Genomic DNA, 22696 nt, shown 5'->3' with positions numbered 1-22696 from the left:
AGAGAAAAAAAAAATTGGGTGTATCGCAATGGTGTCTGGATGCAGCTTGCATCCGAACTCTGGACGCAATACTTTCACTTGCTAAAAATGGTAAAAAGAGAGAATGTTTGTAGGGCAATTTACTAGTAATCATAATTGTGGCTTAATAAGATCATGTTGCAGGAATATATATATATATATATATATATATATATATATATAATAATATATATATATAATAGTTTAGAAGCCTAGAATACAGACAACACTTGCTCCATCTTTTTACTCGAGCATTCAAGTACACTATTCATACTTCAAAGATCCAGCTTATGAGGTTATGATAATTAATTTAAGCTTCTGCAACTGCAAGCATATGTTTGGACTCCAAATACATCCATGGTTCATCCTGCAAGGTTATTGAAGAGAATCAATTTTTACTTTGAAATTTATGTGGAAAACGGAAAATAACACAACATAAATATAAGCTGATGTCTTGAGAAAAACCAAAATGGGAAGTTGAAAATTGCTCATTCACCGCTTTTTATGGGAGAAACTACAACATGGTCATTTATCATGAAAATCAAGCGGTATAGATTCGTCAGCCAGGATGAGCATTCTGCCGGTTTGGGCCGATAACCAAAATCAATTGCAAACTATGAAAAACCAAACCAATCAAAATTTTGATAAAACTAAGCCAAACAAATCGAAATTTAATTCAACTTAGGCTCGGTTTGGGGTGATGGTGCAGTTGCAGTGCGGTGCCAGTGGCAGTGCTGTGTCAGTGGCGGTGCGGCATTGCACTGTAGTTTTGTCTATTTGGGTAAACTATATTTTGACAAATTTTTCAGAAAATTGCTGCTAAACTCTGTGTTTTTTCACTAGTCCTGGGTGTGCGTGGTGGCATCTTTCTGGCTGCAATCTGACTTTTTTCAAAAAAAAAAAAAATTGTAATAGCCACCACAACTTTTTGAACATCAAATTATTTTTTAGCAGCACAGCTGCTTTTTAATAAGATGCAACTACCCCAAACAAGACTTTAGACATATAGGTTATGAACAAACCAAAGTTTACTTAGTTTGACTTTGGATATGAAAAAACATAAGGAATTATACATGTTATATGTATAATATCAATTTAATTTCATAAATCCCCAATTCATATTCAATTTTTCAGTTTTTTGGTTAAATGAAAATTTAAACCGAAACCGGAACAAAAAACCAAATATTGAGATATAAAAAAACCCAAAACTAAATACATTTTTGAAATCATATTGGATCAACAAAATTTATTCGATTTGATTCAAATTTTTGGTTTTGATCAAATAATACGCACCCCTACCTATCAGGGTTGTGCAAGGATTGTAACAATGCAGCGAACAAAACTCAGAATATAATATTCTTCTTCAAAAAATTTCCCATAATTTTCTTTTGTGGTGACATATAGCTCAGAGCTGTCTATATCCCAAGTCAATGTTCTCAATCATTGCCAGTGTTGCTACTCAGCTCTGAGCCTCTGATGACTAGAAGAAAGAAGGAAAATAGTACTAGCAAGTAGCTTGAAGGAGATGGAAGGAGGTCAATAAAGAGACAATAACGAAAGAAAAAATTAATGTCCAAATATTTCTCAATTAAATTTAAAAACCATATGAATAGAACTACAACTAATAGATTTAATAAAGATTATTTAATAAAGATTATTTAAACAAGAATCCAATCATGATGTCAAACAAATGAAGTGCAATTGAGAATCAAATCATGTCTACAGACTCCTAACAACATCCTCTTCAATTTGAAGGAAATGATTAGAGAATCATCAGCGCCGATAATTTTCTTAGAAAAATTTGCCATTAAAATTTCAACAAAATTGATCCATATGTTGTTTCCAGAGTCTAATGTGAAAATCAAAACCATAGACAATCTGACTAATCTCCTGTTAGTCCAGTACCTAGATCAAAGTTGTTTCAATAGCGAGAACAGGTCATGAGTGACCAAGAGGGTCAATCGGTATAGACTGCATAGAATAAATGTAGATGGGTGAGAATTGGGCTGCAGAAGCAAAATGACTGGCTGCTTGACAAGTGTGACACAACAAACAAACGATTTCAATAGCGAGAACAGGGCGAGGAACTATATAGCCGATTGATAGAGCCAACAAATTAGAGATGCTGCAAGCAGAAGCCAATAAACAAACTAAGGATTTGGCGACCAGAGGCTACGTGACAAACCAAGGAAGTAACTGATGGGATCAATAAACGGAATCAGTTGGCAAAAGTCGAGTGGCGAACTGAGAAGCCGATTGTTGGGTGCCTAAAACATGATAAAGAGTGAGTAGGAATAGTTGGGCAGCCAGTTGATAAGCCAATTGGAGGGAACCTGGAAGTGAATTAAAGAAGGTTGATGAAACCTAAGCATTAGACGAAGTAGTCAGTTAACAAGAGTAATGCATTTTGACTTACGAGCTAGCTGAGTGAGGGTGGTTGCCCGTGGAGCCAAAAGATCTTGACGATGGACAGGACCCCCACTGGAACATTCAGTAATGTTCCCTTCAATAGACTTTTTACAAGGACAATGCCCAAGATTAGATGCCCTCTGGGGCTTATTGGTGAGCCCCTCAAACATATTTACATCAATCAAAGACTGATTTGGTCACCAGCCTTCCTTGAATGACATTGATCAAGGGTTTCCCTGATGATGGTTTCAGATGTTTGTTGGCAAAGGAAAGATCTTGAGTGGTTTGGGTATTGAGAGGAATGATCATAACCTGGTTTTGATGAGAAAATCTGGGCAGATGGTGTGTTGGCAAGGGAAAGATTTTGACTGGTTTGCGTATTGAGAGGAATGATCATAACCTGGTTTTGATGAGAAAATCTGGGCAGGCAGCAGGAACAGCGGCTGTTGGTGGTGGTAGAGATGGAAGAAGGGGCCGTTGAGAATGATGTCGGAGAAGATCCACTACCAACACTAAAACAAGATGCAGCTACACCACTCGTAAAAGCAAAGATACAACACTTTTAAAGGGTAAAAATCAAAGAACAAATCTAAAAATTCATAAAACAAAATCAGAAGTCCCAAAATCAGTTCCTAAGCAATCTATTTTTACTACTAAAGCAAAGAAACCCTAATTCTATTCATGACAAGGTCATGGAGGGGTCTAAATGTCGGCTGGCCTCACACGATGGAGAAAAGCCTGAATCAAACCAGTTCAAGATATTCAGAATGGCATCGGTTCTAATTACCTTTCCACTGGAGCTGGAAGCATCACACCACGTCATTCTTGGGTGAAAGGAACTTCACCTTATCATATGAAGATCTTGAATTCTAATATTACGATGACAAATCAGCAACGTTGAAGATTGTAGAAATCTTATAATCTCCCAATAGGTCTTATAGGCGTTTTCAGTAATTCTCTTCACAACTCCAAATGAAGCATTAGCTCTAGGGATGAGCTTTACAAAAGAACACGTAAAAAATCTCTCACAACTCAATCTGATCCGCACCAAATCTTTCCTTGAAGACCATAACAGTTCTAAACTTGTTAGCCTATTTCTAGTACTTCATGTTTTACATGACAATTTTTTTCCTAACCTGTCATGTAAAATTTGACTCTCTGACTCTGATCTCTGCATCAACACAGATTATAAAGTGTGTCAAGGTTACGTCAGTATACAATCTCAAAGGAGCTGTGAACTATAGACTAACTGGCATAACAAATATAAGCAAACTTGACTAGGTGGAGGTTCAAGTCCCCACTATCTGACACTTGCCCACAAAGCACCTGACTAGGTAACTTAAACTTCGTCATTTCTATTTGTTCATCTGATCGGGTGAGTTGCTGAACTAAATTGAAGCTTTGCACCAAGCATACTCCATCAAGTCCTCAATAAATAACTAAGAAACCTCACGTCTCTATCTAAAGTGGTGGTCTTGAGTACACTATGAAGACAAAATATCTCTCTAAGTATAAGTTCGCAATGCATATAAAGTTCATCGCATTGTAACAGGGCACAAAATATGTCACTTAAAGAAGCAGTCTACTGCCACCTTAGCATAATCCTTACTATATTTGGTCCGTGAAAACCCACAACAAAGTCTATGCTCACGTACACCCAAGGTATCTCTAACACAAGAAGAGGAGCATATAGACAAGTGCTCTACCCTCACAATTTAGCTAGGTGGCACATTATGCATGGTTGAACATGTCTCTCCACATCTTATAGTAATCTAGGCTAATAAAAATTTTCTTTTATTATGTTTTATATCTCTGGCAAAATATCCAATCATTTCTTCATTGCGACGCTCCAACAAAATGGACTTCGTAAGTGAATTCTAATGGATGTGCAACTAGTTTTGGAAGAACAGATAATCATCAAATATGTGATACTAATTGTACAGTCTAGCTTGGCAATGGATCAAAATCTCTTGAAAGTCCTCATCAGTGACATACAGATCATTCAACATCTTAAAGACAACTACATTTGATTGCATGGTGATCGGTACATGACAACGGCTCAACGAATCAGTTATTATGTTATGACTCTTAATTTTGTCTTTAAGCACAAAATGAAAGGAATATAAAATTTTGCCCATGATATATGTCTACCCTTCAGCATACTCTGACTGTTCAGAAATCTCAAAGCCTCACGATTTGTATAAGGAGCAAACTTACTTGCTGTCGGATCAAGAATCTAATGATTAGGAGCTCTCACAATGGCATAAGCATTGATGTATGTACAGCACTTCCACCTTGAATCATTCATTTTCTCACTAAAGAATGTGAGAGAATGTTTGACTCAACACGGCTCTAATTCCCACATTAGAGGTGTCACACTCTACCTTGAATATCTGATTAAAACCTAATAGAGCTAGAGCAAAAACCTAACAAACATATTTCTTCAAAGCATCAAAACTGACATGTGCTTCATCTAGCCAAGCAAAATTGACCGCCTTAGGAAGCTCCGTCAAGGATACCACTGCAGAGCTAAAATTTCTAATAAACCTCTTTTAAAAAAAAGTCAGGCCATGGAATTGGCGTACCAAAGTGAACGACTGAAAGACCATTGCTAAAAGAATATATAGGAAAATTTACATACTTAGCACCCAATTCTTATGTATTTACATATCTCACACCCAAACTTTCATATCTACATACACAACATGTTGGTGCATTAAATCCATGCATGAACAGGTGGATTTCACTTTTAAATATTAAGAGTGCTATTTTTATGTGATATTAAAGATTTGAGAGCTATGAGTGTAAATATGAAAGTTTATGAGTAAGATATGTAAATACATATAAATTGTTTGCTCTGTATGTAAATTCCCTAATAATATATCCAAAGAAGCATGTATGCAATGTTAAAAAGTGACTTATTCGGATGATCATACAATTGCTATGTCCGAAGAACTCCTAAAACCTACGTAAATGCTCTAAATACTCTGAAAGACTGTAAACCAAGATCTCGAAGGACAGAACCACAACTTTGCTTATAAATGTCGAAAAATATGGTTCATTGGCCTCATAAAGGCTCTTGAGGAATTGAACAAGCCAAAATGCATGATCATCCAATCATACAGTCCATCTCGCGTCTTGAAGAAGGTCTTTCACTCATTCTCAGGCCTCATTTGAATCTGATAGCAACCACTGTGAATATCAATCTTGAAAAAGATAATAGTTCAATACAACCAATCCAGCAAGTCGATCAATCACAGAATGTGAAGTCAATACATCATGATGATCATGCTCACTGTTATATTATCAATGCACATGTGCCACAATCCATTCTTCTTGAGGATAATCATAGATATTACAACACAAATATTGATTGAAGTGGGGTTGTTAGGGCTGAACTGGCCCAGGGTTTAGCAAGGGGGTGTCGGTTTAGTAGAGAGGCTGAACCGGTCGACCCTAATTAAAGTTGGGAGCTACTGCCACCCAAGGGGGACCACTTCTAGTTATTTAATGATTTTAAAAAGGTTGTTTGTTGTGTTAAGGTATAGTTTTTGCTGAGATTTCTGTTTGGACAGTCGTCGGCGTCCGATTTTCCCTTCTAAAACTATATCCGACAGCAAGAAGTTGCTCCGACTGTAAATTGTCCTAAGATGATGTGTATCTTCCCTTTCTCTCTTTCATTTCTCATTTCCCAATTGTCGGATTTGCTCCCGCCTCAGTTGGAATTATTATGTCGGTTGTTTTGCTACTTCCAACAGTCTTCTATCCCCCCCTACAATTTTCAACCTGCTGTCGTGAAGCCCTACCAACCTGCATCTAGACCGCGTGCCTTCTACATGCATGCCACCCAATCCAATGCCCTTCCCCGTTGTTTCCTGTAGCCTAGACCTCCTACCTGCTCATTGTCCCCTCTCCGAATGCATTTCCCAACCACAACCTTCCTATGCAATCAGCCTATAACAACCCCCTCTTCTCCCACTCGTTACCGCCTCAATCTGACCCTCTGCTATCAGCCAACCACAACCCCCTCTTCTCCCTCCTACAACCAACCCCACCCCAATAGCTACCATCCTATCATCCGATCTGCACCACCCACCTGATTTATGCCCTAGTTTAGTGTTCATGTTGTTGTTTTCCGATTTTCAAGTGTCTCGATTGTAACCCCTTTAAATTTTAACAATAACATTAGTGTTTCTATTGTGGTTTGGGTTAACACCGGTATCATTGATATTCTTACATACTAGTACGCTAGTTTACAAATCCTCAACCTACTTCTACAACTCCTCATACTCTACTGATCTCATCCAAGACTAATTGTTAGATAGTCCTGATCCTAAGATGAGATCTATGACATATTGAATCTCATACAGAAGTGTTGATTCAAGTTACGGGCTGTCAATCAAACATCACAAAACTCCTTTAATAGAGACCACATTGAGGAAAATATTAGCCCCTCCATTTTACTGACCTACAACATCACCAAAGCCAGTCCCACTGGCGTCCCTCTCACATTTTTCTGAATCTAATCAATGTTGACTCCTTCAATGAGAAATATTATGTCTTTTCAATCTTTAATGAAAGAATATTTGTTCTTATGGCCATCATAAATCAAAACCACGTGATACTGCCATGGTCAACAAAAAAGATGTGGCATGCATTCAAGGTAAAATGCTACACCACGCATGTTCATATAAGTTATCTCCAATGAAAATTCTACAAGACAACGCTTGTCAACACTAATCTCATTCAATTCCTTCAATCAAGTCAGGGAATATGACTAAAAGTACGGGTAGTGAGACTCGCTTCGTATACCATCTATGTAAACAATACATTTTTACAATTGGCTCCATTTATAATGAGATTACAAGTCTTTTCCTTCACATTACAATAGGTACAAAAGATGTTATGTCTAAGTCACTATTGTTGTCATTTGGACTCTGTTTGAAGAACTAGTTAAACCACAAGCATCACCTCATCATCTATCGGATTACTGGTACTACTCTCCATTCTCTTTATATATAGAGTCTCTACTGCCTACATTTTTCACATCATCCTACTCGATAAAAAAATCGCTCACTTATTTGGGCAATTTGATGCAATGTGCTCATATCCATGATACTTAAAATATTTCTTGGCTAGAATTACCTTGAGGTGTTGGCCTGGTCAGTCTTGGCTCCTTCTAGTGTTGAGTTCTCACGTGGGGCGGGTTTTAACAATATTCAAGGTACTCTTACTGCCAAACCCAATGATCAAATCCTATTTAAAAGGTGGAATGGATCTGATACTACTGTTTTGCATCTCCATCTATAAGGCTAGGGTATGTACATCCTACAAGTCTAATAGAGTTGTAATTGCATTACCAATAGATGACCTCAATCCTACAAGATATCTGATTATAGTATTCTCCTCTAATACCAAATCATATTACAACTTAAGCTAATCAAATTCAACAATGTATATTTTAATTGGATATCACTCTACTGTAAAAAATGAAGTCACAAAAACATCTTATATGTAGAATGTTGGGAGATACTTGCGTTGTAACTCCAGTTTAGACCAAGTCATGATCATGATCTTGCTTTTCCCTTCACACTAGCATAGCCTCTTTAGGTTCTCTCTTCTATCAGGTGAAATTTTCTTATATTCAAAGATCTATTCTAGAATTTGGATCCAATTAATAAATTCATCCACATTCACTTAACCATCAAAATCTAACAAGTCAACATTATCTCCAAAGTCACTCTCTCTCCTCTTATATTAATTGCTGACTCAATGCCACATTAGCTCTGCATCACTTAAGGCTTATTAGTGAAAAGAGTACTCTTCATCTTCTCCATTTGATTGGTCATCGTTGCTGCAACAAATGACTTCCATGTAATGTCGTCTTTCAAATAAGTGAGCCTCCATTGCAATTGAAAGATTTCTTTTTGCATAACTTCTGTGATAAGATATTGAACATCTCTTTGAGGATTTCTCCTTGACGGTATGGTGAACCTCCTCTCCTTATCGTTTCAGTAAAGGTGGACTTTAGATCAAGGGTTTGCCAAAAGATTAGATTTAGGTGAAGGATCTATGGATGATTTTGTGAGTCAGGGTATGTTTTGAAAAAACTAAAATACTATGGTTTAAAGGCTTCAAAACCAAATGACATTGATCTAAGGTTTCCCAAAAGAATGGTTATAACCTAGTTTTGATGAGTAAATTGATGCAAGATAGCAAGAAGAATAGTTGTTGACGATTGAAGAGATGTAAGAAGGTGTTAAAGGCGACGAGGAAAGATGGACAATGACGTTGGAGAAGATACAACACCTTCACTCTACTAAGATACAACTACAATTGTAAGAACAAAGATAGAACAGTTCCAAGGGGTGAAAACGAGAAAAAAAAAATCTCATAATTCATAGAGACAAAAAAAAAATCACAAAATCAAGTCTTAAACAATATAGTGATACTATGAAAGCAAATCAACCATAATTTGATTCAAAACTAGGTAATAAAAAGGTATTAATGCTGGTTGGTCCCACAGGAGACAAAAGCCCTTAATCTTCCAAAACAGCACTGAGACGAACATTCCGATTACATCTCCACTGGGGCGAGAAGCATAGCACCACATCATTGATCATAAGCATTAATGGACCCATTGAGGACTCTAAATGAGGGTCATTCCTAAAATAAATGCACTCTTGGGATCACATATAGGTAAACTATTATAGAACAAGGAGTAGCCAAAAGCCTTATTTACTCGTCTACTATACAAGGGCCTATGAGATAATTAACTCTCCCAAGACATTTTAAAAATTTAGAGAACTTATTTGCTTATTTGTTTTCATTGAACTCTCATTAGAAATTGCTCTTGGGAAATTTTGAAGAGTAGAAGAATGTGTTCGCCCGCATGGAATCATCGACGAGACTATCCTTTTGATGTAAATTTTTATTGTTTAGAACATATTTGATTCCTAAAATATTTTTTAAGTAGTAACAGTGTAGCTCCTTTGAATTGCTTTGTGATTTGTCTCAAATCAAATTCTTAAGAATTAATGCTTAATTAGAAAGAAATTTTCATGAACCCAACAAGAAACACGGAAATCATAATTGATTTTGCTTAAAAGATATCCTTCTGTTTCTAAAACAATTGTACAAGAATCAGTTATTATATTATGATAGAATTATTGTTTTCTTGAGCATTTATCATCATCAACATTAACATTATCCCAACCATAAAAGCTTTAACTTAAACAATACACAAAAAGATAAATCATTTATAATTTAAAACTCTATATAATATACATTTCTGTTTTAGTTTAAACCAACTTTCTGTCAGAAACATACATGGTTCTTGGAAAGAACAAAAAATATTTAAAATGCACTTAAAATATATTAAAATCTAATCGTTTCAGTGTAAAGTTATTAAAAATATTTAAAAGTTGTCACTTTATAAAGTGATTTCTTATTGTTTTTTTAATTTCTCTTTTTTTTTTATTTTATTAAAATATTTGCTTGAATCATTTACTCATTCATCGAATTGAATCTGAGAGCCGACTCAAACTTGCAGACTAAATCTTGAGCTCAAGCTCAAATTCAATTAATTAATCAAGCTCAAGTTCAAGCCAAAGGCGACTCATGCTCGGCTAGACTCATTTACAGCCCTAGTCAGTGGCTACAGCTGAGATCCATAGGCAGGAGATGGTACAAGCCAAAAATATCTGAAAAATAACATTGTTTTCAGTCTGGCATAAAGGGATAAAAAACAAGCAAGCAATCTGTTTCAGCACAGTTTCCAAACTAGGTTCAAAAATATTCAAATGAAAATGTAGAGCAGCTTATTGCCAATTCACATTGTACCAGCTAAAATATTTTCCAGAAAAGAATTAAAAATCTAAGAGAAGAAAAAAAGCCTCACCACAGCCAATTGATTTCATCAAACACCATCAACTTCTATAAAAACTCGTCATCTTTCATATACTTTTCTTGAATTGCAGCTGTTGTGCGCACTAAAATTAAGGAAAGACCAACTTACAAGCAGAAACAAAAAAGAGAATTACTCCACTTCATAAATGTCTCGCCATAATATTCTTGGTGATGCAGAAATAGCCAATTCAAATATGTGCAACGAATCCAAACGTGTGATGACTACTTTATTAAAGATATAAAACTAAACAATGAATATGAAAATGTTGACTGACGTTAGAAAGTACTTCAAGTATTTATGATGTCCCGAGGCTGCATTAGAAAAGAAGGCAACAGCTAAATTCCTCTGAAAAAGGAATTTCAGCGGGTAATAGATGTATATAACCAAAGACATGCCCCCAAAATAACGAAGATGATTTTTATGCAAAAGTAAACCAAGCTATGAAAATAATTTAGAGAAATTAAGAAAAATCAAACAAAAAAGGATATCTATAATAATCCCAGTCAAGAGGAGCAGCTGCTATCTTGCTAAATTCCACGACACTTCCTTCGATACCAGCAAATATATATCCGTTGCTTTTGTCTATAAGCTTCACAAGATTTCCAACACTTTCCTTATCCTGAACAAGCAAACCTATCAAACGATTATTCCAAACTAGTAAAAATATATAAGCAATAAAATGAAGGAGAAGAGACTAACCTGTATATCCAATGTAGTGAAATTAACCAAACTAAAATCTTGAATGATATCGCATAGCTCCTTTGTTAGTTTTCTGAAATTAGGGAGTGCAGAATTATTTGGGGAGGAAAAATTATTCTATCCATTCTTCACAAATAAGATACATATATATAGAAAAATCAATCCCTTCTTACAAACTTATTAAAGATATCTCACCTAAATTAGAAAAATAAATAATTATGAATACAAAATAGAAAAACATAAAATAAGAAGGGAATAAACAAAATCAAAGGTTTCCTAAGATACCCCAATCAAATTTTCGAAAATTTGGAGATGGTAGTTGGTCCACATGAGATGAGTAAATATGGAAAGAGCCAATAAAATTTCCACACGACCCCCACCCCCCTCCCCCCTCCCCCTCAAGCTGGGTCGTAGATGTTGTGGAGACCAAGCTTGGTATTGAATTCCATGGTGTTGAAAGTAAGAGTTTCGGTGTAGTTCAGTACTGCCAATCACCTTCCCCTACTCCACTACCTTGGTGTGTCATGAGATTGGTGTACAGCTCTGAATTACTTCCAATGAGATTTTTCAGTACTTCAAGCCACTCCATGGTGAATGGTTCAGCCGAACTTTTGAATGTGGTATTAGTCTTCTCTTCTTGATATTTTCTTTTGTCTAGGTTTCCACTTTGCAGGTTTTCCATGAAGTTTCTAACATTTGTCTTTGATATGTCTAATCTTCTTGCAATACTCACATCTGGAACAATTCCTCTTATATTTTGAGTCATGGGAGGAATTATAAGTATATAGGGCCGAGCTTTCAATACTTGGTGAACCCTCATTTTCAATTAGTATCAACACCCTTATGTTCTCTTCTCTCGTGACTTCTACAAAGGCTTCACGTGTAAATGGAAGAGGAATTGTTCTCATAATTCTCCCTCTCACAGCATCCAATTCCTAAGTTAGTCCAACTAGAAATTTGACAGTTCTTTCTTCTCGATAATGGATTTAAACATCACATCATCATGTGAAGATTTCCACACATGTATCAAACATATCCAATTGTAGCCAATATTTTACCAAGGTGTTGAAGTATTGGGTGACACTTAGCTCTCCTTCACTAAAGATCATGAAACTTGAGTTCGATTTCAAATAACTCTGCAGCATTTTCAGTGTTGGAACATGTTTCTCTTGCAGCCTCCCAACTTTCTTTAGTAGTTTTGTAGAGCAGAAAATTTTCTCCCACTTTAATGGTCATTGATTAGCCAAAACATAACCATATGATATTGATTCTTCCATGTGCGATGGTTGGGATCAGTGATATCAGGAATTGTCTTCTCTCGTGAGATGTTCATCTTTCTATTTACCACAAATGTATATAACACGGATTGGAAATATTGGAGATGTTATGGTCGTTTGAGTTTATGATTTGCGATAGAGTTAGAAAATTTAACTGTTGTCAAAACATAATTCTTGATCTCTGATGCATGGTTAACTTCGAGAGTAGAGCTTGAAGTCTTCATCCCGAACCTGGTTATCAACCCCATGAGAATTTAGGGCTACTAGTTGACCACGGTCGTCTTTGACTATAATTTTTGCAGTTAGGTGGAAGGTTGTTGCAGGAAAGGAAAGGCTGCAGGTAATGTTGCAGGGAAGAACTGAAAAAGGGCCTGCAACAGGAAGATTAGTTGCAGGGAGAATTCTGGAGGGCCAACAACTAGGAAGAATCTGATGGCAGAAATTGAATAGAGATCCTGCAAAGAAAATTCTGGCGCCCGGAAGAAGAGGAGCTCCGGAGGAGGACCTGCAAATTGGCTAAAAGGATTCTAGTGGTGGAGGGCCTGCAGCAGAAGGATTTTGGCTATAGAGAAAGTTCCGATTACAAAGGAGAATAGAGGAGGGCATAGGAGGTATTATGGTGTTGATGGCTAAAGGGAGAAGCTCCAAAGGAGGGCCTACTGCAGGAAAAAACTATGGCGAAAGGCCTGCTGAAAGGAGAAGCTCCCGATGAGGGCCTCTAAGAAGACAAGTGGTTGCAGAAAGGATGCAAGCCTGTGGCAGGGAATGTCCGGAGTTGTTGTGGCTGCTAGCAGATAAAATCCAAGGTCATTGCTGGTTGAGGTTTCGGTTAGAGGGAAGGGCAGAGTTGTAGTTGTTACTGAAAGGATATGGGGAGAGAATTGCCCGGGAGCCTACAACAAGAAAATATTCGGATAGCAGAAAAAAATCCGGAGATATGGGCCTGCAGGCAGTGGAAATGCGAGACTATAGCAAGGAAATGTGACTGCAGACAGACAAGACACGAGCTTGCAAGAAAGAATTCTGGTTGCCAGGCAAAGAGAAGGTATGCCCTCCTGCGACACAGAAGATTTGCGCTACAGAGAGATCTACGACAGAAAAGATTTGTACTTGAGAGAGAGCCTCCCGCGGCAGGAAGTAACACTAGCGGGAATTACTTTTTAAGCTCTGATGACGTCCACTACAGGGAGCAAACTGTTTCCACTGTGGCTAAAGGATGAAATCATGGTTTTCAAATGTCGGCACTTGCTTTTGTAGGAAGCAAACACAGCTTCCAACTTGCGGCGGGAAAGAGAAAGCACTGCCTGCAACTGGAATGAGACAGCACATGCGTCTGTAAGGGAACAAATCTGTCATCTATAGCAGAGTAAGAAATTTTCCGCGGCCGGAGGCTTTAGGGTTTGCTCCAAGGCTCTGATATCATGTAGAATTACTTGGGAAGGAAAAATTGATCTATTCATTCTTCACAAATCGGACACACACACACACACACACATATATATATATATAGAGAGAGAGAAAGAGAGAGAGATCAATCCCTCATTATTTACAAACTTACCAAATATATCTCACTTATATTAAGAAGGAAAATAATTCTGAATAAAAAATATAAAAAACAAGAAATAAAATGGGAATAAACTAAATCAAAGGTTTCCCAAAATATTTCAATCAAATCCTCTGAGATTTGGAGGTGGTGGCCGACTCACATGAGAGAGGTAAACATGGAAAGAGTCAAATCTTATTAGATTTCCACAGGGAGGAGTAAATTCAAGGCTTAAATAGTTTCTAATGACTGAAGATTATGTTGGGATTTCAGGAAACTAAAAAAACTTTAGCGCTATGCAAATACATGTTGAAAACCTATTCAAGCACGCAGCTCCACCAAGTATGAATAACAAATGCAGTTAAACAAATGCAACATTAGTTAATGATATTATTAAATAAATAGGAACAAAAAAAAGCCATTACTCAGAAAAAAGAAATAAGAAAACCTATTTTTCAAACCAGTTTAAAAAGGTGACTCAACTATCAGTTCAAGAAATTTAACAGCCAATGAAGACCTTAACAATGAGATGGTAACATTGTAGAAACTCTTGGATTAAAGCTATGAAGATGTGGGAGAACCCAAATGACTGTGCATGGTTCAATTAAACAAAACTAGAATGATAGCATTCACAAGTTTCTTGTCTAAATAAAGTGAAAGGAAGAATCTCAAGCATACTACCTCTCTCATCCCACAACTGATAGAGTGTAAAAGATAATGATAGAGAATATTCTAAGACTAAAAAATCTGGTTTATTCTCTCCCAGACCTAATGTTGAGGAAAAAAGAAAAGAAAAGCATGTTACGAATGCTATACAAAAAAAAAAACAATTAGAACACCTACAAAAACTCTTTAACTCTTGACAATTGTCCTTCACTCTTTGTTCTTTGGCAAAGAAACATAATAAAATTATTAAAAACAAAAACCCAGGATAGAATCCAATTTATTCATGCGTGGTTAATTTAATCTTAAGTATCACATTTCTCTAATTTATTCCCTAAACTATACAAATAATTCAAAGTGATTCCTCCGTTTGAGATTATGGTACAAAATTGATCTCAAATTAATACCCGAGACTAATGCAAAATTGATCATTATTTAATCCATAACACCATCTAAATTAAAGAATTGTATAATCTGAGACCAAAGTAGTTACAAGTAAATAAACGAGAGACCATTTTGAGATCTAACACAACTATTTCTTTCTGCATCAAAAATTAAACTACAAGGCCTCTAGATCATTGATTTTGGAGCAACTGATCAAATAAAATGATGAGAAGTTGCTCAAATTTATTTTCTTCCTATGCATTTATTTACAACAAGAAATTGAGATTGGTGACGGTCCCTCTCCCCTAAATAGCCTAGATGGGCTTAATTAAAATTTTACATTACTAACTCTGCGTAATATTATTCATGTTCCAAGTTTATCATGCAAATTTTTATCCATTACTAAATTAACAAATAATGATTTCTATCATTCCTATTATCAGCTTCAAAAACTAGTCTTGTAGAAGATGATTAAAATTGCTAAAAAGCACAAAGGAGTCAACGCACACCAAACTCTTATTTCATTGATGAGGGAACAAATCTAAGCAAAGGAGTTCATAGCACTTGTTTTGATTCTACTTGTACTTTAAGTAAATAATGTTGCAGCAATATAACTAAGCCATCCTATTTTTCAATATTTAAAAGGCATTCAAAAATTTGTTCAACAACAAAAAAGTTTTTCACAAAAGAGAGGAAAGTAACTAACACTAAAAAAATGAGGAAAACGATGAAGAGACAAAAGAGGATTAGTGAAAAAGAGATTTGAGCTATATTGATTTATGGTAATTATTAGATTTATAACGGCAATTAAATCCCTAACCGTTATTACTTATTATTTCTTGCCTATTAGGTTATTATTTCTTGCCTTTTTTTACTTCAGTTTGTTTTATTCCTTTCCCATTTATTCTATTCTGCTTTATTTCTTTCTCTTGTTGAGTCGATTGTAAATGGGTTTAAATACTCCTTATTCTATTAATAAAATAATGTTGTTTAAGTCACAAATCTGACATGATATCAGAGCTAGGTTTTATCCTAGCCACCAGCTCTTCCAACAGTATTTTCCGGCTGCCAGTTCCACCTTCATCAATTCTCCATGAGAGCCTTTCTCCCGTGAGCTTGAATCTTGGATCAACTTGGCATGGATGATTAGGAATCTTCCACATGGCTTTGTCCCCTACAAATGCTTTAAGGATCGCAATATCGTTAGTTAAAGTTGCGAGCTTGTCATCGATCACAAGTTCTGCAGCATTGCAGTCAGGGCACCGACTAAGCTTTATAGAGGGATTTTTATTAGCGAGGAAAAGAAGCAATTTTATCTCCGAGTTGATCACCTTAAAATTCTCAAAAACCTGTCGTGAATTCTGTGCACCTTTCCTGCAGGAAAAACTGCTTTTTACTATTTTCTGCAACCTTCTTGCACCTTTCCTGCACCTGTCCTGCAGTGCAGCCTTCTGCAACAATCCGGCAGGCTTTCTTGCATCTTTTCCAGCCAGTTGTCTTCCATCTGCAGTAGCTAGCATGCTTTCTCGCAGCTTTCCTGCACAGCCTCCTGTAGCTATCGGCCAGTCAAATCTATCAATGTCTCGGAATCACTGCCACACTTCTTCCAGTTCAGTCAGAATCATCTCGAATCGTGCTCATCCCTCGTCCATGCCTCCTCGGACCAGTCACTCCACTTGTGTTTACTGTCACAAATCCAACCACACTCGGAATAAGTGTTGGAAACTCCACAGTAAACCGGCTTACAAACCTTCGGCCAAGCCCTCTACTAGCAAGAGTCTCACGACGTTGTCGAGCCTACCACGGATCAACCAAATCCTACCCCGAACATCTCAAAATCCTCTGAATCCCTAAAAAACCAGATGGAGAAATTGATCAAGCTTCTTAGAGCTCATTAAGTCTCTACAGGTCCGTTGACCTCCCACTTCCGAAAAGGTACTCTTCCTATGACTTACACGATTTATTCCTCCTCTAGTCCGTGGATTATTGATTCAAGTGTCACGGAACACATGACTAGATGCTCACAAGTTTTCTCAACCAACTAATTGTGCTTGGGAAAAGATACCGTCAGAATTGTCGATGGCTCATTTAGTTCCATTGTTAGTAAAGGATTAGTTGTACTAACAACTGATATAACTCTGAAACCTATTTTACATGTTCCTCAGTGGCAATGAAACTTGTTATCAGTCAGCAAGTTAACGAATGATAATGATTGTTTTGTTAATTTCTCTTCTGATGGTTGTGTTATTCAGGATTGCCGTTCGGAGAAGATGATTAAAACTGCTAAAATGGTAGCTGGACTTTAATACTTCCAAGAGAAGAGCACAGAAAATACAAACACGCCTCTCAGGAGTTATAGCTTATCTCAAGTCATTGAATATTTCATTATGTTATTGCATTGTCGTTTAGGTCATCATATTTTCTAATATTTAAAAAAATTGTATCATTTGATGTTTTCTAATAAAAACTCTTCTAATTTTCATTGTGAGACATGTTAAGTTAGCCAAACATCATCTTCTCAATTACCCATCTCACACTTACACTCCTGCTCCTTTCTCCCTCATTCACACTGACCTATGGGAACCTTCTTGCACTCCCAGTTACACCAATAAAAGTGTTTCTTGACTTTGATTGATGATCACACTCGAATGACGTGGGTCCGCATTTTAAAAGACAAAACGGAAGTTATTTTCATCTTTCAAAACTTCTACACCTTCGTTTTAACTCAATTTAAAACTCCTATTCAGGTACTTCGGAATGATAATGATCATAAATTTTTCAACTCTAGTTTGAGTAAATTCTTAGTAAGAACATCCTCCACTATAGCTCTAGTACGGACACTTCGCAACAAAATGAGATAGCCGAGAGGAAAAACCGCCACATCCTCAACATTATTCACTCCATTATATTTCAATCCAAAGTTCCGAAATATTTTTGAAACGATGTCATTCTCACTATCAACTATCTCATAAATGGAGTCTCATCTAAAATTCACAAGTTCTAAACCCCTTAGTCGTTCAGATGTCATGTTGCCCTACCAATAAAATCTTCTCCACATGAGCCCCAAGATTTTTGGGTGCACTCCCTTTGTTCAGAATACTGCCTCCAATCAGAGTAAATTTGATCCTAGATCCATAAAATGTATCTTCCTTGGGTGTTTCGTCACTCAAAAGGGATATCAATGCCTTAATCCTACCACAAATAAATCTATGTGAGTGTTGATGTATCATTCTTTGAAAGTGTTCCATATTTTCCTAGCTCAACTCCAATTGATGGAGAGTTTGGGTTTTTAGACATTATCCCTTATCCTACTCTTATGGATGTTCCCCCCATGTTTCCCGCTATTGAAGAGTCCCCTGTCCTGGTGAGTGCACCATCCGGTGAGTTCTCGATCTCTGGTGAGCACCATCTTTTTCTCACACTATTTGTGTCTACACTCGGCGCACCCATTCCAATACTCCTTCTCTGGAACCCACTATCTCCCTACAGGACCTTGATTCCACTCTTTGCGACATCTCAGCGCGACCCCTCCTCTGAATCCATGTAAGGTATGCAATCATACATGCTCCCTCTATTATATGACAAAATATGTCTCTTTCTGTAGTTTATCATCGACCTACAGAGCATTTGTCACTATCCTGATGGACCATTAGATCACAACTACTATTGAGGTTGCTCTTGTTGATCCAGCCTGAAAAACGGCAGTAATGGAGAAAATGAATGCACTTCAGTGGAATCATACATAGGACGTCATTGATCTTCCTCAGGGTACTTCCTCAGGGTAAGAAAATTGTGGGGTGTCGATGGATTTTCAATATCAAGTTCAACTCTGATGGATCATTTGAACGCAACAAGGCGTGATTGGTTGCTAAAGGATACTCACAAACTTACGGAACTGACTATGAGGAGACATTTGCTCCATTAGCTAAGTTAAACACTATGCGGGTCTTGTTGTCCCTTGCAGTGAATCTAGAATGGCCTTTATTTCAGTTCGGTGTCAAGAATGCGTTCTTGAATGGAGAGCTTACAAAAGAGGAGTACATGTCTCTCCCTCCTAACTTTGACTATACTGCCTCCAAAAGGCAAGTGTACAGGCAGTGAAAGTCTCTCTATGGGCTAAAGCAATCCCCCATGGCCTGGTTTGGCAAGTTCACAAAAGTGGTCGTGGGTCATGGTTTTACTCAGACTTAATCAGATCACTCTTCTTCCAACATTCCTCCAATGACAATGTAGTTATCTTTATTGTCTATGATGACGATATTGTTCTTACATGTAATAATCTCCCAGCATTAGAGTCCTTGAAAAATATTTTTGCTAAGTCCTTTTAAATGAAGGATTTTGGATCTCTTTGTTACTTCTTAGGCATGGAAGTGACTCGATCATCTCAGGGCATTTGTCTATCACAGTGCAAATATATGCTTAACCTTTTAAAAAAAAACAAACTTTTTCCTAATGAAAAATTATATGATATTCTCAATGTTGTGTCTGTCAACAAGGCTCATTACGAGCACCTTCTGGAAAACTCATCTAACTTGTCCATACTCGCCCCGACATATGTCATGCAGCTGGTATAGTAAGTCAATTCATGCAAGACCCCTATGAGCACCATCTTCAAGCTATCTACCAGATTCTCCACTATTTAAAGGTACACCAGTCTTGTGTCTCATCACACTTATCAGTTTATTGTTGTTTATAAAGAAGCTGATTGGGCCGATTTGGTTCATGACCGTCGTTCCACCTCGGGGTATTGCTCATTTGTATAGGAAATTTGGTTAAATAGAAAAGCAAAAAAACAATCTGTGGTTTCTCAGAGCAGTATTGAAGCTGAATTTTGGTCCATTGCCTTGGAGATCTGTGAAGCACTCTGGTTACGCATCATGCTTTGTGAATTTTGTATGTCAATCTTCGTCCCGCAGCAGTTATTTTGTGATAATAAGTCTGTCATCAACATTGTTCACAATTCAGTCCAACATGATCGTACCAAACATGTGGAGATTGACAGACACTTCTTTAAGGAAAAAATTGAGTCCATAAAAATTTATGTCTTTTGTACTCCCCAGTGGTAAACTAAAGGATATCCTCACCAAGAATCTTCCTCGACCTTTATTCGATGACTTCAAATCCAAGTTGAACTAAATTGATATCTATGCTTCAACTTGAAGGGGGAGTATTATAATTACAACGACAATCAAATCACTAGTCGTTTTTACTCATTATTTCTCACCAATTAGCTCATTATTTCTTGCCTTTTTTTACTTTATATTGTTTTACTCATTTCCTATTTATTGTATACTGTTTTAATTCTTTCTTTTATTGGGTCTGTTGTAATTGGGTTTAAATACCCTTATTCTATCAATAAAATCATGTTGCTTAAGTCACAAATTTGACAATAATCAAAAATATTTGATTGTAAAATGTTAAGCAATAATCAAATCTTTTGTGATTTTATTTATGATATTATTCTGTGTTCCATTGGCAGTATGGGAATTGATTACTTCGAAGTATAAAAAATATTAAAAGGAGTGCATCTTATTTTTAGGCAAAAGTTTCTAACTGGTTTCTGGCAGCCTACGTTGATGTTCAATACAAGTTACATGTTAAAAATTGTTCATCACATTCACCAGCAGCGTGACCGACAAAGAAGGGCATGCTCCAACATGCAGTTAATTTCCTAACGGTTTTGCGCGCAGACCTTCCATCAATCGAGCCAAAGTTATTGCATTGGAAAAAAATTTTGGTAGCTTTTTGACAGATTAGGGGTTTCCTTGATATTAAAAGACCATAAAGATAACAGAAAATATAGTTTCCAACAGAATTTTCTAAATTTTCAGCAGATTAGGCCATCTATAGAATCCTATTTTTCTGTACTAGGAGAGCAAAATAAAATAAGAGGAGCAAAAAAAAAAAGAAAAAAAGAAACTGGTCTGATGCTAGTAAGATGAGATGGCTTGCCAAGAAATTGACAGTCACTCTTACATTGTGCTGAAAGGAATTACAACCAACTAAGCAGTTAAAGTTGAGCAAAAATCTGATTAAAAATGTATGACTTATGACCCTGCCCTATAAGTAGGCAGTAAACTCGAAAGTAAGCTTGCAACATATTAATTATTTCGATTTTGAAAAAAAAAATTGCAAGCTAATTTTTAAATGATTATCTGTCTTCCTTGTCTACTGCATGCTATTGATGAAATTTAAAATTAACTTGTTTTAGGTGAAGCAATTCTAACTTTTAGATTTTGACACTTAACACATTTATTGAAGCACATGCAGATGAGTTTAATATTAATGAATGAGTATAGTTTACAGGTTATGCACACTTTTCGATTCACTTAATTGAATTTTGAAGTGATAAAATTGAGTTGAAAATTGTCTCATATTGCAAAAGAATGATTACAAACCATCCAAGTTTTCGTGTTTGCGCCTTCATTGGTAGGAGTTGCATCTTTAAAATGAGTGCAAAATTTTCGTCTAGAAAACTGATGTTCGCATTATATCAGCTTGTATGTCTTAAATTGTGTAATCACCTGTGAAGTTAGTAAATTACTCCTATTTCTGTTGGATTACATCAGGGATCGGCTTTATGCCCATATTTTTTTGCTTTAGTTATGGATGGTCAAACTGGACATCTACAGGAGGATGTACCTTGGTGTATGCTTTTTGCTGATGATATCCTTCTCGTGGATAAAACGAGAGAAAAAGCCCAGGAAAAACTTGAAATATGAAGGTCTACATTGGAGTTTAAAGGCCTTCATTTAAGTAGAACTAAAATTGAATACATGGAATGTAATTTTAGTAGTAGTAGCTCTAGTGACAGAAGTGTGACTTTAGGTGATCAAATTATTAAAAGGTGTGAACGATTTAGATATCTTAGGTCCGTTGCTCAAAGCGATGGTGATATAGATGGGGATGTTAATAGTAGAATTCAAGTTGGTTGGTTGAAGTGGAGGAATGCTTCGGGCCTTTTGTGTGATAGAAAAGTACCGCTTAGACTGAAAGGAATTTTATAAGATGGTGGTGAAACCTGCAATGTTCTATGGCGCTGAATGTTGGCTTTTAAAAGAGAAGCATAATAATAAGTTAAGTGTTGCCGAGATGAGAATGATTAGGTGGATGAGTGGCTTTACACTTAGAGACAAATGTGAAATGAATATATCCGTGATAGGGTTGGTGTAGCTCCTGTGACGTACAAAATTAGAGAAAGTCGTCTTAGATGATTTGGTCACATTAAACGTCGATCATCTAATGATCCGATTAGAAGAGTATATGTTTTAGATTCGATTTGTGTTAAGAAAGACAGATGTAGACCTAGGAAGACTTGGGCTTATTGTATAAAAAATGATCTTAATTTACTAGAACTAAATGAAAATATGACACTAAATAGGACGCAATAAAGAAAGGATTCATGTAGCCGACCCCACGTTGTGGGATTAAGGCTTTGTTGTTGTTGTATGGTTTATTGCAAAATTAAAACAGTGCTAATTTGCTTGCACTAAATCCACATTTTGCTCAAGCAGATCCCACAAAGAACCTCTCTTTGATTATGAATAGAGGCTTTGTCTAGTTCATTTTAGCATCCAATTAGTTTCCAATATTTTACAGGCAGTGAGGTTCTATTTGTGCTCGCTTGCAAGGAGATAAGTTCCCTGTAAATCCTGCCTTGTGTTCATATTTTTTTATTTGAAGTAATGAATATTGTATTTTAAATATTTATTTTGATTTTTAATTTGTCATTTCCACTGGTTAGGTTTCAATTTGCATCATATTTATGTTCAAAAGAAATGTAGTTTTGTTTTT

At 36.4% G+C, this 22696-nt stretch overlaps 1 protein-coding gene across 1 annotated transcript in view; it reads right to left on the bottom strand.

Moving 5' to 3' along the window:
* Window positions 1-211: 211 nt before the first annotated feature.
* LOC110029883 (GPN-loop GTPase 2) overlaps window positions 212-22696 on the bottom strand; it is a 64447-nt gene continuing 41962 nt past the window's right edge. Inside the window, exons 8-11 of the mRNA XM_020732369.1 lie at window positions 11036-11108; window positions 10825-10955; window positions 10328-10411; window positions 212-385 (exon numbers count right to left, since the gene is read on the bottom strand). Of these exons, the coding sequence (XP_020588028.1) occupies window positions 10363-10411; window positions 10825-10955; window positions 11036-11108 (253 nt within the window). The 3' untranslated portion in view covers window positions 212-385; window positions 10328-10362. The remainder of the gene's footprint in view (window positions 386-10327; window positions 10412-10824; window positions 10956-11035; window positions 11109-22696) is intronic.

The sequence above is a fragment of the Phalaenopsis equestris genome, unplaced genomic scaffold, assembly GCF_001263595.1.
Source record: "Phalaenopsis equestris unplaced genomic scaffold, ASM126359v1 Scaffold000609, whole genome shotgun sequence".
Taxonomy (NCBI): Eukaryota; Viridiplantae; Streptophyta; class Magnoliopsida; order Asparagales; family Orchidaceae; genus Phalaenopsis; species Phalaenopsis equestris.
The sequence above is the reverse complement of the archived record's forward strand: the minus strand, read 5'-3'. Positions and strand labels throughout refer to the sequence as shown.